The 19,265-nt window shown below is 36.4% G+C and overlaps 1 protein-coding gene across 1 annotated transcript in view; it reads right to left on the bottom strand.

Annotated features, from left to right (window-relative positions):
- IL1RAPL2 (interleukin 1 receptor accessory protein like 2) overlaps positions 1–19,265 on the bottom strand; it is an 878,604-nt gene that overhangs the window by 448,539 nt on the left and 410,800 nt on the right. Inside the window, exon 2 of the mRNA XM_051968000.1 lies at positions 10,098–10,371. Coding sequence (XP_051823960.1) covers positions 10,098–10,371 — 274 coding nt within the window. The remainder of the gene's footprint in view (positions 1–10,097; positions 10,372–19,265) is intronic.

The following is a 19,265-nucleotide window of genomic DNA, read 5'->3' as shown; positions in this document are numbered from 1 at the left end:
CACAGTGGCAGGCACCGTGAATAGAATGCTATACATAGAGTCCAGGAAAGCTAAGTATGAATCCTGCCTCAGATAATTAATAGCTATATGATTCTGAGTTTAACTTTTAACTTCCCTCAACGATCAATCACAAAATCTGTTAAATGCATGTTCTAATGTTACCTAGTTCGCAGATTTGTTGTAAAGATCAAACAAAAATACATGTAAAATGTTCTGCAAAACATAAAGAACTACATATGCTATCATCATCATCATGTCTGGGATCCTACGATTGGGTGCTTCAAAAAATTCTGAGAAATTTTGCCCAATTAAATTATCATTATTATACAAAGTTATTTCCAGAATCTGTAGAGATATGACATACACAACAGAACTGTCAATCAAGAATCAAACTTCTCCAAGACCCAAAAGATAAAGATAAAAACAACATAGTGTGAGTAAAACACTTTTAACATGCTTCCAATTCAGAGAATCATGTAAGAAACATGAAAAATGCCATATGGAAAGAAAGTGGGCCAAACCAAATAGTCCACCGATTCCCCTGGGGGATGTGCAAAGAGCAGGAAAAAAAAAAGTCTTCAATACATTGGACAGAGTCTTGATAAAAGATTTGGGGAAGGACATAAAGAGAAGTCATACAGGAGAAATCCCGAATGACCTTTGATAGCACCTATGGAAAGTTAGTACCTATAAGCTCATGGACAGATAAAGCTATCTACTTAAGTAAAGAGAGTGATGATAATGATTCCAACGATAATTTGATATACCTAGTTACAATTTGTAACCCTATCAGAGAGAGTGTGTGGGCAATATTCTCATTTGCAAATGAAAGAATGTGAATCCTGGAGAGGTCAAATGATTTATCAAGGTTATCTAGGAAGTAAGTAGTGTAGCCAAGAAGTGAAGCCAATTCTTGGGGTTCCAATTCTAGTGCCCTTTCTATTATGCCAGGAACTGTAATGCCAGATGGTTTGTCCCTAATACAAGTAGAAAGACTGTTCTTCTCAGGATAAGTACTTAAGGGGATTTGGGAAGCACGTACACAATTATCGCCATTGGTTATGCTAATCTTCAAGTTGTTTCTTTTCATAAGTCCAAAAGAGATAATTTTTTAAAAATGAAATGACATACACTCACAAAGGGGGGGAAATGAATTCACCTCCTTCAGACACATGTTCTTAAAGCCTCACTCTGGTTCCGACGAGATATTCTCTGAGTACAGAAAGTACGGTGTCTCAGTGCTTCAATCAGCATTTGGCCTAAATGCAAGACTAGAAACACTGGCTGAATTTCTCCAAGACTTTTGAAGATGGTTCCTTTATGGAACTTAGCATTTTGGAACACTCTATTAACCCCAGACTTTAGTGTTGCTTTCCACAGTTTACCAAGAAACTGAGCTATTCTCTGAGAAGTACTTTGGACTGACACCTAAGATAACGTGAAAGGCAAATAGCCTCATTGGGAGGCCTTGGGGTTGTGTATCTAGAACTGAGCACTGCCTTGTGGGACTTAATGCAAATTCCAAAAAAAAAAAAATTAAAAAACAAATAAAAGAACACACTAGTTCATAGGAGTCAGATTCGAAGGATGCCTTCTCTGGGCCAAGAAAAGCCTGTAAAAAGGGTTGGGACATTGTTAATTTTTAAAGATGGCTAAAACATATAGTATTGTCCATTAGTATTTTTTCCTTTCAGTTGAAGCAGATGCTCTCAACTTGCTTGTAAATGTCATGAACGCATCCCAGTTAGAAAGTACAGGGGTTGCTATTTGAAAACAATTTTTTTGGGGGGAAAACAATTTCTTCAACTCCAATGACTCCATTTTACAATCGGTTATTATATTTGATTTTTGAACAGGAAAAAATGACATCACTGTTTTAGGGTCAAAATACATTGTGGAATGACCAATAAAAAGCTCAGAATGTTCTACTACAGGTTAGGTACAAATAATCCATGAGACGATTTGTAGTGGATTCTGTACCATGATGCATATCTAGAATGAATACAGAAGCCTGTCTTAGTAAAATGAATTCACAGGTAATTTAACCAAATTTTTGAGGCATTATATTAAGACTGGCTCTATCTAGTTTATTATTATTCTCAAATGATTTGTTTTAGGTTAGGGTTAGTTCTGTGTCACTAAGCACTTTTTAAAGTCTTTGAGAATGGGAACTATGTTGAAGAATTCTCTTGTATCCTCTAGAGTGCTTAATTCAATGCTAAAAATTGGATTATAAGATTTAGAGCCACAAAGAATTATTATCCATGCATACTTGACATTAAATGACTTAATCAGTATTGGATTAAAGTAATGTTTTTCTTGTGACTGTCCTGCATATAGAATATTCACTGTCTTATTCACCCCATCTATGTAATAGAAAGCCCCTCCCATTTTAATGAACTATGACAATAATTATGTACCTCAAATTAGGAGGCTGCTATTTTGATGAGTCAGTTAACAGTACCAGGGGTTGAGTCATTATTCTGTATAAGGGCAAGATAATAAATAAATAAATGAACAAACAAACAAGTAAATAAATAAAAATTAAAATAAAATAAAAGGAGAGTCAGATACCTCGAGTATTCCCTATGATAACTGGCATGATATGGAACTCTTCTTCTCCCCTAGCCTTCCTCTGTGACAATCTCAGCACAATTTGCTTTCAGATTGCAATTAAAAACACTGAAATCTCAAAGTGTAGATTTCTTTTGGGCAGCATATTAGCATTGCTGAGGATAGCATTATCTCTACAAAACACGTTATTTCTTTTCTCTCATATACATTTCCCCTGGTCTTTTATTACATAAGCTTCTATCTACTAGCATATACTAGAGTTCAACTCTCTTTTGAGCTATTTCTCTCTGCTACCATCTGCAAAAGTATAGAAATCAATTAGCCTCTCCTTTGCAAGGAAAGGGATTGGGTTAAAGTTCATTTAGTCCATCACAGAATGAAGGATTACACTAACCCAAGCAGCCAATCAAAGGAATTCTTCTGAAGGACTTTTTCCTAGTCCTGACTTGTGTTCCAATATGGAATTGGATAATTCCTTTTTGTTAAAATTTATCACTTGAGGGGCAGCTAGGTGGCGCAGTGGATAGAGCACCATCCCTGAAGACAGGAGGACCCAAGTTCAAATCTGACCTCAGACACTTAATATTTTCTAGCTGTGTGACCCTGGGCAAGTCGCTTCACCCCAATTGTCTCAGAAAAATAATAATAATAAAAAAGAGAAAACTAATTACTTGACTATCAACCTGCTTTCCTGATACTCATTTGGAGGATTCTATCTAACAAAATTTGCCATAGATGGAGGCTAAAGAATCCTTCTACCTCCCAGAATCCACCGAGATTTGGCATCCAAATAAATCCCAAGGCAAGTCAAAAAAAAGTGATGGGAAGCACTGGAAGGGCTCTTGTAATCTTCTACTTTTCCACATGTCTAGAGACATGTATAATACATGTCCACCAGCAATAAAATATCTAAATTTGACAATAACTTATGTCTGAGAGAAATGTTGCTTCCCTTAATGACAAATTAGAGATAATCAGGAAATCATGAAAACAGGCCCAGTGCTATAGAAGGACAAGATACAGCACAAATCAGGGTAACAGTAACTGACATTTAGAAAGTACTTTGCACAGTTAGAGAACACTTCCGTATATATGGATGAATATATTTTTTTCTCACTGTAACATCCTAATATATATACTGGAATATAGATACTATTAAAATTCCAATTCTACAATTGAGGAAACTATGGCAGACAAAGATTAAGTGACTTGCAGATTATCACACAATAAGTCTCCAAGGATTTCCCAATTACCAGTCCAGTGACTTATCCCACTTTTCCATGTGGCTACTTACTTTTATATATATAAATTTATTTTCTATTTAGTATATTTAATTCATTTAATTATTATATATATATATGTACTATATTTAATACATATTATATATAAGTATTTATATATATATATATATATATATATATACACATATGTATATATATAAATCCTTAAAGCAGGTAATCTAGGATTAAAAAATAATATGATTTTCTCCTTACAAAGCTGTTGGATAAAATTCTGTTAATGTTCAGATGTGACTGGAGATGTTTTAAAGCTTCCATGTCTTCTCTCTCGAAACAAGTGGATTAAATCACATGAGGTCAAGTAAAGATATACATTTAGCTTGTGAAATCTTACTAAAGAATGGAACCTACTGATGAATCTGTGAGCCCAATTGTAATGAGTATTCATCATAGTCAATCTGATCATTTTCCTAAAGAAGGCAATCTTGCTGAGGAATCATAGAATTCAGGCAACTCTGCCTCCACCTAATGATTCAAATCAAGATGTAATAGTTGTTAGTATGGCAAGGCTCTCTCAGCGTCTATTTCCACCATCCCACTATAACAACCTTATACTCCCATTTCAAATAAATGAATTTCAATTACACTTACTACTACTGCTTTTGCTGTTTTCAGATTCCTTAATATTTATAAATGATTTTAAAAAATCATAACTGATTTGGGCCACTGATATAGAACCTTCTAGTAAAGTTTGGAGTTATGTTATTTTATGCATAAGTGCCGCAAAATAATGGAAAGAAGCACTCCTGCCCAGGTTTGAAAAGAAGAGAAAAGGTAACCAGCAATACTGCATTTTAACCAGGGGTGGAAGTATGATATTTAGGTTAGAAAAGAAAAAAACTATCTTTTCTTCTGTCATTGAAAAATTTCTCCACCAAAGCTATGTGGTATGTACCTATATTGTGCACTGGTGACATCAATCCAAAAAGGAAACAATCCTTGACCTCAAGAAGTTTACAATACACTGGGAGAAGTGAAATTACTCAATAACTAGCATTTATTAATAAGTACCTACTTTGTGGCAGAAACTGTTAAATGCTGAGTACTCAAAAAGAAAATTAAAACAACTTCCCCAAAAGAGTTTACATTCTAATAGTTGTAGGGCAACATAAAAACTCATATGTATACATATATGTATGGGCATTTATGTTTATATACACACACACAAATACATGTATATTATATGAATATTATTTTGTCAAAGTTAAGTAAATGAATGAGGTAGTAAGGTGATATGTATGAGAATATATAATTTTATATAAATGATATATGTATATGATATAATAAATATATATGAAAGGTATAACATGTATATGATATATGATATAATGATGAATGAAAATATATATATGAATATATATAATAAAACATTTTTATTTGTGTATACATACAAGCATACACACAAACATACACATACATATAAAATGAATGAGAGAATGAAATGACAAACTATACATTAAATAATTACTATAATCAGATATAGGAATAAGCATTAAGAACACAAATAAAATCAAAAAGAAAGTCAATTTCTACCCTCAAGTGTTGAAATTCATGGGAGAACTGTTGGAATACATGGGAGCCTCTGACAGTGGCTGCTGGAGATGCAACCCAGAATGGATCTCCTCTTATGAGAGGATGATACAAGGAGACTGAGAGGCAGTTGCGTTCTCTGACCTCTCTCCTCTTCCTTCTGCCTCCAATTTAGCTCATTTCACAAGCAACCCCTGTGTCAGTAAAGACTGCTTTACAACTCCTTCAGATGTTTTGATCCACATTTGTGGCGGCTCTCTGAGAATTCACCTCTCCCATAACAGTCAAGTTGATTTATTTTGGTTTTTTTTATTTTTTTAATGTATTTTAATTGAAAAAACAGAGTAAGAAAAAAAAGAAATACAGAAAAAATACAAAACAAAATAAAGCAAAAGAAACGAGAACATTGTCATGTGCCCAGCAGAAAATCATGGAGGAGTAAAATATATCACAACAAATTACCAGATCAAGAAAGTGTATTAGTAGAAAAAATTATATGCATGAATAAGGTGAGGCATTTTCTAACGGGGAAAGACAAGACATAACTGGAAAATAACAAAGAGGAGAAGAAATGATTCAGGTGAGGGGAAAGGTAAAAAGGTCACTGCAGAATCAGGACAAGAGCTGGAAAAGAAGTGAGGTAAACTGTGGCTGTCATAGGTATTTCCTCAGGATGAGAAAGCATTTGAAGAAAAGAGAAACAAAAGCAGTGTGTCAGGAGCAGAATAGGAAGTGATAAAAGCCATGGCTGGCATGTCCTCAAATGAAATTTCCAGTCAAGAATTTCTTAAGTCATGGGGAGGAGGGGAAGGAATCAGCACAAGGGTAGAGAATATCTAGTTGGCCAGGACAATCAGGAAAGATCTCATGAAGGAACTGGAGTTTGAGCAAAGTCTTAAAGGTCACCAGGGAATCTAGGAGGCAGGGGTAAAGAAAGAGCACCTTCCACCTTTGAGAGAAATCCATTGTGAAGATTAGAAGTGGGAGATGGAGTGCCACGGAAACTCTGTAACTTAGGAAAGTTAAGGATAACCACCCCCACTAGACATATAAAGCCCGAGTATCAAAAAATTAAGAACTTAGCCAAAATAATAAAAGATTGAAAATCTGGATATGAATCCTGTCTTTGTTATTGTTGTTTCTAGCGTTCAACTGATCAATAAGAAAAAATAGCTACATCCATCCTAGTGAATGAAGATGAAGATCTGGACTCAGAAAGTCTTCTGACCTTCTTTGACATGTTCTAGAGACATGACGCCAGGCAAAGCAACTAAGCCCCACGGTGACCACTATGAGATGATAATTGTAGAACATTTACCAACCTATGTAGTTAGAGGAAGTTTATTCATCAGTGAGAAAACTTATGAATAAAAAAACTATCCAAACCAAAGAAATCACAGGTGTAAGGAAACTAACAAACGACAAATAAGGCTGTTACCTATAAATCTTGGAGTAGAATCTTGATGGGGGAGAAGGACAATTAAAGCCATAAGATCTAGACTTAAGTAGCATAGAAATAAGTTATCTATTCTCCTGTCAGCTATTTCCAGGGCAACTAACTCATCATTTAACTTTTCAAAGATCAATAGAAAAGTAAAATTAAATCATTTCAAGTGTAGTTTGTACTGGCCTTGAACATTTCCTAGTAACAATAAATGAAGATATTAAGTACATTTCCAAGTATGGAAAGCAGATGAGGCAGATAATTTTCTTTCATGACAACAGACAGGAATCACTTGCCATAAAGATGTCACATTCAAGTGGAGGACTCTTGGAAAAATGTGGGCCCTTCGCTGAGATCCGCAGGCAAAATCATATAGACTAGGTTGAAAGTAGAAAAGGATGATGGGCCTTACAAAATGACAAATATGTGAGCACGCTTTTGCAGGCTGATACCAATTCAACGGGAACTTAGAACTTGACCTAACCAGGAGACGAAATAACACAATGAACAAATCAGAAGCATTTTTGAGATATTTGGGGTGTGAGAACTTTGATTTCACATCCATAAGGCACCAGAAAATATACTTGGACTTGCTTATACTTGGGCATTTTGGCCTATATCATGCATTCTATTCAATGCAGGTGGTGGTATGATGGGCAATTATTTCATTTAGGTCAAAAATTGGAATTAGGCCACAGCAGGGTGGGGAACAGAGAGAGTAGACTAGAAAGAGATACTACAAGGCAAAGTGTGGCATTGGGGTATAGCCATAGAGGATAGTCAGCCTACAGTTCAGGCTCTCTTCCCTTGTCCTCTGTGACCAGTCAACTCTACCCCTGACTCTCTCCCAAAACTGCCCTTCTTCCTTCTGACCTATAGGAGTATAAGCCAGGACAATGTGAATCAAAGCAACATGTCTTAATTTGTTTTTGGTAAACAGAGTACATCAGTACCTACTGCTCCAATGACTGAAGGGTAGATAAATAAGTTCCAAAATCTCCCTATCAGGACGGGATCCAACAGAGCAATCGCCTCATTTCCCACTTGGCTCTACTTTTCTAAAGAGATTAGATTCCTACAGATTCCTGTAGAGGGTTCCAATATATCCCTGGACTTGGGTACCTTCTCTTCCATCTTTTCAACTTTCTTTTTTCCCCCTGTCTCTTATATATATATATATAATATATATATATATATATATATATATATATATATATATATATATATATATATATATATATCATAGGTGTTTAATAAATGTTGATTAAATGATTGTCAAATAGACAAAGAATTATTAAGTCTTTCAGAAGCTGGCACTGGGGAGTAATTCTAATCCAGCTTATACTCCTAAGTATGATTAAGAGCTAACAGTTTAAATAAATAATGCTAATTCTTTTCTCAGCATGAACAAGGCTACCTGTAAAAGAATTGATGTCTACAGATGGGATGCAACATATATAACCATTCTCTCCAATGCCAAAAAGCTTCATTGATTGATTCATCACGATCCACAGTACGGCAAGTCCTGCCCTCTTTCCAGCTGTTTGTAGTTGCATAAAAACTAGCTCTAGAGAGACCATCTTGAACCCAGCTTCTTAAATCTGTGAATCTCAACCCTCTCTGGAGTTTCCAAATCCAAATCTCTTTGTACACTATCACACGTTCCAACTGCTACCCCTTGGCAAGTAGATATTCATATAAGGTTCTGATACACTGTTCTCTTTACCTAACTCCAAGCAGAGCAATCCTTTTCACTGATGGATAGCTTAAACTGTGTAGGAATTATCTTCTTAAATGAAGGCAGAATGAGCTTCTCCTTAATAAGTCTGTATTGCACCCAATATTACCTTGGGCTTCATAGGGAAGACTGTGCTTATTCCAATTTATTATCAACACTATCAATATGGAAAAAATATCACATGTAAAGGATCCACAGTCCTCTCAGCCCTTGAATACTTAGTATGATTACATCTTTATGGCACATCTTCTCTGGAATGGTTAATGTTTTTGCTTGCACAGGACAGCAGCAACAGTATCTACTATGATTTAACACTAAGTGTGAAGAAAAAAAGGGGGGGGCACCTACGTGGTGCAGTGGATAGAGCACCAGTCCTGAAGTCAGTAGGACTCGGGTTCAAATCTGGTCTCAGACACTTAAGCCTTCTTAGCTGTGTGACCTTGGGCAAGTCACTTAACCCCCATTATCTCAGCAAAAGAACAAACAAACAAACAAAAAACAATGATACTATGATTCCCTTTTTCTTCTAAGATATCATGAGCCAGAAACAGATCCATATAGGCTCTTAGCAGAGAGCAATGAAAGCATTTCCTCTGCACTGTACATGAACCACTTTGAGAACTAAAGCACTTTGGGAACTAAACCCTGTGACTTTGGCTATCTGTGGATTACATGATTTGATGAATTTTTAGGGCCAATGCTGAGATTTCATCAATGTAGGAGATTTACAACATGGTAACTTTCTCCATTAAAGACCCTTGTCTGTAATTTACTGTCTGAATGAGTTTCATTGATTAGAGGATTCAAACATGAAGAAACATGGGGGAAAACACCAGTAATTTCGCGACCGAGATTAAAATGTAATTTAGAAATGTCTCACAAAATAAATGAAAATACAGTACATCACAGAGGATGTTCATTTGTCACTATTGCCACTTACAAAAATATCTTTCTATAGCAGTTTAACACTATTAGTCTAGAGCTCTAAGGGGTTAAGTGACTTGTTTCTCATATAGGTTAGAGGTGAGACTAGAACGGAGCTTGTTCACTTCAAGGCTCTACTGACTGCATCAGAACAATGCGCTCCCTAATTCATTGAAGCCACAATAATGAACAAAAGAAGCTTGATGATTTTTTTTTAAAGAAAACCTGAGTTAAGTGACTTGCCCAGGGACACACAGCTAGTGATTGCCTGAGGGCACAGTTGAAGCCCAGGGTTGGTTGCTCTAATACAAAAGATCCTCTAAAAATTATGGGCTTACAGAATGCATTTAGAATTGTCTGATTTACACAAAATCCACTTTAGATGTGAGTTTTCTGCAACATAATCAGTGTATAAGGAGGACACCAGAATTTTATTTTGAAAAAAGAAAAGCTAAGGATTTTTTGTGGTAAGAATGAGTAACTTTGGGAGACTTTCCAGAGACAGAAAGGACTTTAAAGGTCATTTTATTCAAACATGTCACTTTTTCAAACAGAGAAACAGAGAGTCATTGTTTAATGTGACACTCACCTTAAAACACAAGTGTAGAACCCACTGTCTTGAGCCTCTACCGAATGAAACCAGATGGAGTCTTCTTCTTTGCTCATTCGGACCTCAGAGAAGATGATGGGTTCTTCCAGATCCCCTTTGTTCTTGTACCAAATGAGCCGGAGGCCCATACTCTGGGCCGTGCTATAGTTGGTACGAATGTAACTATAGAACAGGGCACACTTCACTCTGACCGGCTCTCCGGCGAGAGCCATGTATGTCTTGAGGTCCACTGACCAGTCGATACAGCCATCCACTGAAAGAAAAAGCAGAATAAAAGGGATATAAGATAATGAAAGGGCAAAGAAAATATCTTCCCTGGTGATATAAGGAAGGAAACACATGTGGATGGAAACCCAGGCATAGTCATCCACATCATGCTCATGCAGCTTCTGCTTTTGGACCAGCACCATTGTTAGAAAAAGTCTCTGAGAATTAGAAATCTGGTGTTAAACCCTCACTCGAGCATATTTTTTTTTTTGTGTTACATCTCTTAATCTCTCTTGTCCTAGAGGAGACAAAACATATTGAGTGGATAGAAGACTATTTTGGAGTCAGAAGTCCTGAGCATGAATACTAGTTTACTGCAACTATTTGATTCTACATGGCCTTAGGTAAGTCTATTTTTATTGTTTCATTTGTTCTGTAATATTAACAAACACCCAAATATTAACTTTTAAAATACATATTTCTTTAAGAATTGTGTTGGAAGTAAAAATCAAAACAAAGAGGAAAAACCATGAAAGAAAAAGAAACAGAAAAAAGAAGTCTACATAGCATGTGTTGATTTACACTCAATCTCCTTAGTTCTTTTTCTTTTTCTGGATGCAGATGGCATTTTTGTTGCGCTACCAGGAGCTCCTGGCTGCTGGAGATCCAACACGGAATGGATCTCCTCTTGTGAGAGGAGGATAAAAGGAGACTGAGAGGCAGTTGCTGTTCTCTGATCTCTCTGACTGAGAAGCCATTGCATTGTCTGACCTCTCTCCTCTCCCCTCTGCCTCCAATTTTTCTCATTCCCAGTCTGCAACACCTGTGTCAGCAAAGGCTGCCCTGCAACTCCTTCAGATGCTCTGATCCACAGCTGTGGAGGCTCTCAGAGAATTGGCCTGCCCCTTAACACATTTTCTATCCCAAGTTTACTGTGATTGCCTTGGATCAATAAACCACTGAGAAGAACCAAGTCTTTCTTAGTTGATCATCATACAATCTTGCTGTTACTAGATATGTTTTCCTGGTTCTGTTCACTTCACTCAGCATCATTTCATATAATTCTTTTCAAGCCTTTCTAGAATCAGCTTCTTCTTCATTTTATGGAAAAATAATATTCCATGATTTTAATGTACCATAACTTATTCAGTCATTCCCCAACTGATGGCATCTACTCATTTTCCTATTTTTTGCCACCACAAAAAGAGCTGCTACAAACATTTTAACACATGTGGGTCCTATTCCCTTCTTTATGATTTCCTTAGATAAGTCTATTACAAAATCACAGAGATAAAGGGAATATTATCCCACTGGGTACTTAACCTCATTCCTTTGCCCCATACAACTTTATACTAATAAGATCCAAAAGATGTATTCTGGGCTTATACTTGGAAGGAAACTCATAAAACATCTGGTTGAAACCCTTCACTAGAAAGTACTGAAACTGAGGCACAGAGATGGGAAGAGACTTGCTCCAAATCATACAAATAATAAGAATAAGGGATAGGATTTGAATCCAGGTCTTTTAACATCAGGGCCAGTGTTCTTTTCTTTCCTTTGCTTTAAAAAAAAAAAGTCATTTTTTTTGCATCTTCATTAAATAAGCTTTAAAACTTACATAATAAACTTTATAAATACATGTGCATGTATATATATATATATATTATATATATATATATATATTATATATATATATGTAGGAGTGTGTGCATGTGTAAGTGTTCAAGGTGCATGCTCAAGTATTTTTAATCATATGTGTATAATCAGAAGTGTTTTAAAGCCATTAATTTAACAAGCCCAAAATGGCAGCTAGGAAAGTTGTAAAACACATTAAGTATTACCATATGTTTCAGCACACTTACCTCAAAAATATGAAAAGGAAACAATTATCCTTAAAAAGAATATGGAGGATATATTTTAGACATGATGAGTTTTTTTGACAAAACACATAATATCCAAAATATTGATACTGTTTGAAAAATTAAATGAAAGAGTATTTGATTCACCCAAGCTATTTTGTGCTTTGAATAGAGACTAAATAAGCTACCTTCATTGTTCTATGAAGAATTTCTTTGGAGTTTTTCTGGACTATTCAATGTTTTCAAAATTAGTCACCCCTCTTGGAATCTACGCCTTGCTGCTCTCTGCATTCAGTATGTTTTCTGCTTTGTCTCTCTTCCTCAGCACAAGAGTTCCATAATCAATAGCATATTGATAAGCAATATAAAGCTTAATGTAACAACAGGGAGAAAGAGGTACAGTTGCTTCTTTTGCGATCGCTCCAGCTGTGAGACTGATGGCAGCAATGACAAAAATTTTCCCCAAATATTTGAGGAGTTCTCTTGTCCAAGCAATCTGTACAGCCATCTGCCTTTCTCTCCCTTCATTGTCTATTGCTAATTGCCTTTCCATCTAAAGTCAAACATTTATGAGCATACTTTCCTGCTGCTGTTGTGTATTTTCATTCATATGCTTTGAAAAAAGAATTTTTATTTTGATAGAAGACCAGAGTCTCCTAAACACTGCTGCTCCTGTTCCAGGAACTAGCAAGGGTGCTGAAAAGTGTTTGAACAAGTTCCGAAGGCAGCCCTGAGTTGGGCTGACACCACCTAGGTACCGGTTCCTTTTTCAGACGTATCACCAAACCTCAGAGCTCATTTAATCAAATCTCCTAATTTACCAGATGTGAAAACTGAGGCCCACTGAGGAAAAGTGTTTAAGTAAAGAACCAGAAAAGGTGCCGGGGCTCCTTACCTCAAACTCTCATTAAATGTTTTCCTTACACTCCTTATTGCTAATGATTGCAACATTTATTATTTGGCATTTCACCAAACATAGTTTTTTGCCTGGCCACTGGAAAAAAAACAATCGTTAAGAGATTTTTTTCCATGGCACCTTTGAGACAATATTATTTAATATCTTGATGAATAAATCTGGAATATCACAATCCAAAATTTGGCAATAAAAAAGAAATCTTGGTTTCAATACCTTTTGTTATTACATCTCTCTCATTGCTAAACCCATTTTGTCTGCTCCCCTCAGACAATGAACCATCCCTCATCAGTGGTTAAACAAGACAGGAAGGAAAGAAAAAGAGAAAGTACAATGGCAAACTCCATAGCACGTCAGGTCTAGGAAATGCTCCTTTCACTTGGTTTTGTTTAGCAGTTGGGATAGCTGCAATATCTGTCACTGAATTATATCAGCCACATACAACAATAAGTTAAGAAGAAATTTTGGTGTCTACAATTAGCTTTAAAATCCAACTTTATTTGCTTTTAAATCTTGCCCATGTAGCCTGATTCCCATGTGAAATCGGTTTCTTTGTTCATTTTTCTGAAAATCTAATCAACTTGCTTCTCTATTCGGCCTTATAAGGTGGTAGAGAGGGGCTCCTAAGCTACAGCTTAGTAAAGAGGCAGCTATATAATCACAAGAACAGAAAGACAGAGGGGGAAACCCAGAATTTCTAAATAGCAGCTGCTTTCATTTTTTTTCTTTTAGTAATCAAAAAGGAAGGTTATTGTGCCCAATATCTCACGAACCGTGGTGGCATCTGTACTGCTGTACTGTGGCTGCCCAAGAGTAGGCAGCAATTATGCTAACATAATGGTATAAATAGAGGGTGGACTTTGATAGATGTTGGATAGTCTCCCATCCCAAAGATATCCCCCCTAATTCTTCAGTCTACTGCCCCAGGGAAAGAAAATGCAACAAGATAGACTCATTCCTATCTATCACAGAGGGTATTGGTCTTCAAAATGATCTGTTCATTACCTCACATGGAAATTATCTGTACTACAGGGAAAGCAAAAAGATAAGCACACTTATATATGCTTATTGGAGCTGTGGATTGATTTATTATTATTGATTTCTTTCAGTCCTGTTTGACTCATCCTGAACCAATTTGCAGTTTTCTTGGCAAGAGTACTAGAATGATTTGCCATTTCCTTCACCAGCTCGTTTTAAAAGTGAGAAACCGAGGCAGACAAATTTAAGTGACTTTCCTCAGGTCACACTTGTAGTAATTGAGGCAGAATTTGAAACTCAAGTCCTGTTGATTCCATGGCTGGCACTCTACTGCACCACCCACCTACAAATTAGTCAAACCACACTGCAAACAACTCAAAATTAGGAAAAAAATAAGCAAGTAAATGCACCAAAAGACCCCACTGCTGCCATAAATGCCAAGGAATACAGAGACAAAAACCACAAGAAAATAATCGTAACTAATTTTTTATGGCAGTAAAGACCCGGAAACAAAGTAGGGAATGCTAAACACCGTACAACAGGGCTGAATTGAAACAGGATTGCATGGTAAGAGATAGAAAGCGATCTTTAGAATCAGTAAGACTTGGGGTTCAAGTGTTGTTTATGAAGAATGCTGACTTTATGACTAAACACAAATCAACCTCCTACTGCCCCAGGCAACTGGGAGAAGAAAATAACTTGAGAAACTTAACCTGCAGTAATTACCAGCTATTACCAGCATCAGTTACCAGCACCAAGATGCAACACAGGTGCTCATTTACCATGATAGAATATATTTCCTCCCTGGGAGTTTCTGCCACTAATGAAATAATGGTATTTGAGCAAAAAGAAAAAGAAAAAAAGGGAAAAATTCAAAGTTTGTCAACTTTACCTGAAAGGCAGTAAAGAAAGCAAAATTTTAAAAAGTCGTAGTAACTATGTGGGGAGGGAAGTATTATTCCAAAATGATCTAAGTAAAGAAAATGCAGGTGATATATTAATTTATCAAAAGAAGTATGCAGGCAAGCTTGTGTAAAAGAGATTGCTCAATTGCCGTTAGACAGAAGAGTAATTTTCCTCTGATAGAGAAGAAGCTGAAAAGAGAAAAGATGGGAAGAAGGGTAAGATGAGGAGGCAGGAAAAAAGAAGTGGAAAAGGAGGAAGAAGGGGAGCAAAGGGAAGAAAGAAGTTAGTAGAGACATCCCGAGAAGAAGCAACAGAGAAGTATTCTAAGAGAGACTTTAACCCTAGCAGTTGAAAGTTGAGCTCTGAGGAAGGGCAGACAAAGGGAGCCCAACGATTCAACCTTCAGAGATCGATTCAGAACAAAACAGCCAGCAGAGAGTACCATAAGGATACCATAAGAAAAGACCAATTCCCAACAAAGCGAAGAAATGGGTTCCCTTAGTCACATGTATTTCTTTTTGTCTTCTGTTTACTATTATTATACTCTAAATTTGCATCCATTCCTCCCGTTGATGCTTTATGTAAGAACTGTTATGGGGAAGAGAGACACTTGAAACAGGGATTCTTACCCACGGAAGGGGGGCACTATTGAAATAATCCAGGTAAGAAGGGATGAGGGTCTGAACTACTGAGTCGTTACATGACTGCAGAGAAGGGGACTGACACGAGAGCCATCACAAATCTAGAATCAATAAGGCTTGGCAACTGAGTAGGTAGGGGGAAATAATTTTTCGAGGAAATAACTTTTCATTCTTTCCAACTTATCCATCCTGTATTCAGCTGGGTGTTCTTTGTGTATAACAGTGGAGGTCTTTGAAAGGATGACTGTCTGCATTCTGATTCATTTCCTTAGGTTGCTTGAAAGGTCAGGGAGTTATTCCGCTGTTGGTCTGTCTAGTTAGCAGAAACTGTCACTATCTACTGTAAACAATCAGACTGAAGAACAGGAAGTCACTGCTTCAAAACCAGCCTTTCTATTTTAATCATTTTCTGTGCAATTCTCAAAACAAGTGTGTGTCCTTAGGATACATGATCTGTTGATGCAAGAAAGGATGAGTTCTGAAGGTTACAAGAAAAAACCACCTCTTTTTTGTCATTTATTTTGCCAGGAGGAGCTCCCTAGGAATGTAAAAAAGCACAGACTCTTGGAAAGTCCAACAGGATAATAGACAGAAAGCAGCCATTGAATGAGGGACCCAAGGAAAACCATTTAATCTCTCTACTCTCTGTCTCACCTATTTCATCTAAGAAATGGGGACAAATGTGGAAAGTCATACACAGTGAAATTATGTTCAGGAAGCTAGAAATAAGTCCAACCATTCAAGAAAACAATTTGGAATTATGTGCAGTCAGTAAACCATTTCTTTTTTCTGACCTGGAAATTGGCATTGAGTCTATGTGCCAAGGAAATCATCATCAATAGCTTTCCCGAGAGAGGGGACGAATTGTGTTGCTTTCTAGGTCTTCTGAATATGCTGTCCTCATTAACGTGAACATAAGCTCCTTGGAGGCAGAAACTGAAGTGCTCGCTTGTATTTGTACTCCAGTGATTCTTATAAAATCTGGCACATTAGTCGATGCTCAATAAATATGAACGACTAAGCTATTCTCAGCAATGCAATGATCCAAGACAATTCTAAAGACTTATGAAGAAAAATATATCCATCTCCAAAGTACTTAGGGTATCTGAATATAAATTGTATATATTTTTATTTTTCTTCATTTTTTGGTTGTTCAAGGTTTTGTTTTACAATATGACTGATATAGCAAAGATTTGTATGACCTGTATTAAATCATTTGCCATCTCGATAACAGAAGTGAGAAAGGAATGAGGGACAGATTTTACAACTCAAAAATTTAAAAAGACATGGTAAAATTATTTTTACATGTAATGAGAATAAAATAAATACTAAATAATAATTTTTAAATAAATGATGTGTTTCTATCAAAGCTAAAAGAAAAGGTCTCATAGCACATAAAGTAAACATTTTAATAATAATGCTTTTCTTTTTTAATAAAAGCTACCAAGAAGTATCTGAATTAAATGGGAAAGACCCTGAATATTACATATATAAGGTTTTAAAAAGCTTTATAAACACTAAATCATCTCATCAAGAGAGATATTCTTAATTAATACTAAAATCTATGAGGATTCAGACATAATGCAATCATCAATGCTACTTCTAAAAGACCTCCTGCCTGTGTGGAATGGTGGTGTGGAATATAGAGAATTCTATCAACCTTGGATCCTGGGGTCAAATGCTGGGTTGGTCACTATTAAGAAGTGAAGTTGCTCAATTTCTTTTCTAAGAGGAAGTCAGCGAGTATGTACAGAGTGGAATGGGTATTGGAAAGAGATTTGGTGCAAAACCTTAGATTTTAACAAGAATCCCCTCTATCTGGTAAGTGGTTATCATGTTTTCCCTTGAAGTGAAGGGGAAGCTACTGTTTCTTGAAGTGGCTGAGTTCACGTTATGACATCTCTAATTTTGGGGAAGCTTATCCAAGAATTAGAGATCTGATCCAGGTCTTAGAGCTATATCTACCTTTCACTGTCTGCTGTAATTTGCTGTGATTTCACATGGATAAGATACTCTGGAAGAAACTGCTCTGCTCTTCCAATCAAAGCCAGCAAATGAACTCTAGTAGCAGTTAGGGGTTCTGGTGATAGGGCTAAAGATGCCCCTGCTGATGACAGTAGTAATTGCCAACATTAAATTATCATATAGATGTTGGCGATATGCTTTATGAAAATGATCTCATTTGATACTGAGAACCCTACAAGTGGGTTATAATTATCCCAGTGCTACAGATTAGGAAACAAAGGCCAACAGAAGGCAAGTAACTTACTTGGGATCACATAATTAACAAATCCTGAATCCACTCAGGTCTTCCTGAGTCCAAGCCTGATACTCTATCTACCACAACCTTCCTTCCTTGCAGAAAGGCATATACAAGCTAATTTGAGAAGATAAGAGGTCATAAACATTCATGGGAAAAAGAAAGATGTCTTATAAAAGGTTAGGGGTAAGACAGGAATCTATGAGAGATGTAGGAGATATTCTATGAAAAGGCAGAGAGGTGAGAGAGTGATGAACTTTAGGAAAAGTCTATAATTACTTATTTTTTATTATAGCTTTTTATTGATAAAACATATGCATGAGTAATTTTTCAATATTGACCCTTGCAAAAACTTCTGTTCCAATTTTTCTATAATTACTTATTAAGGGCCTGCTATATGCTAAATGGTAAGGATACAAAGAGAAGCAGAGAAGTCTCTGCCCTTCAAAGCGCTCACAAGCAAACTAAGAGTGGGAAAGCAAACAAATATTTACAACCAGCTGAATAAAGGATGAATGGAAAATAATGAGAAGGAAGACACTGGGATGAGAAAGTATTGTGGAATGCTTCCTGTAGAAGATGGATTCTTAGTGAAGGCTTAGAGAAAGGCAGGGAAGGCATTAGGCTGACATGTTGTAGGAGATCACTCCAGCGATGGGGGAGAGCCAAAGAAAATTCAGAGCTCTGAAACAGAATGTTTTGTTCGTGGAAAAATTTTATGAAGGGATCTGAACACCAACAGAGCATTTTCTATTTGTTGCTGAAGGCCATAGGGAGCCACTAGAGTTTACTGAGGGAGCGTGAGGAATTTACATAATCAGATCTATACATTAGGATACTAATTTTGGTAAATCATGGCAAAAAATTGAAGTGGGGACTGACGTGAGTCAGAAAGACCAACCGGTAGGCTATCACAATGGTATAAAATATCAGTTTGATGTCACGATATCAAGCATGAGGTGATAAGGGACCGCAAAAAATCATGAGTTCAATTTTGGACATTGATTTGAAAATATCTAGCGGACATCCATTTGTGAAAGTATGAAAGGGAGTTAAGAGATACAAGATTGGAGGTCAACATAAAGTTTGGGTTAGGAAAATAAATTAGGAGAATCATTAGCACAAAGATAATAATTTAATCCATGGAAGCTGATGAGCTCATCAAGTGATCGAGTACAGGAAAGAATAGAACAGGGTCCATGAAAGAATTCAAAAGGTACATACCTTAAGAGTGTGATCTGGAGGAATATTTAACAAGAAAAACAAAGAAGGAATGGGCAGAGAGGTTGGAGGAAAACCAGGAGATCTGGATGTCCAGTGTCAAGACAGTATTGAGAAGAAGAAAGTGATCAAAAGAGTAAAAAGGTACAGACAGGTTAAGAA

This window comes from Antechinus flavipes, chromosome X (assembly GCF_016432865.1).
Source record: "Antechinus flavipes isolate AdamAnt ecotype Samford, QLD, Australia chromosome X, AdamAnt_v2, whole genome shotgun sequence".
Taxonomy (NCBI): Eukaryota; Metazoa; Chordata; class Mammalia; order Dasyuromorphia; family Dasyuridae; genus Antechinus; species Antechinus flavipes.
This window is presented reverse-complemented; position numbering and strand designations above follow the sequence as displayed.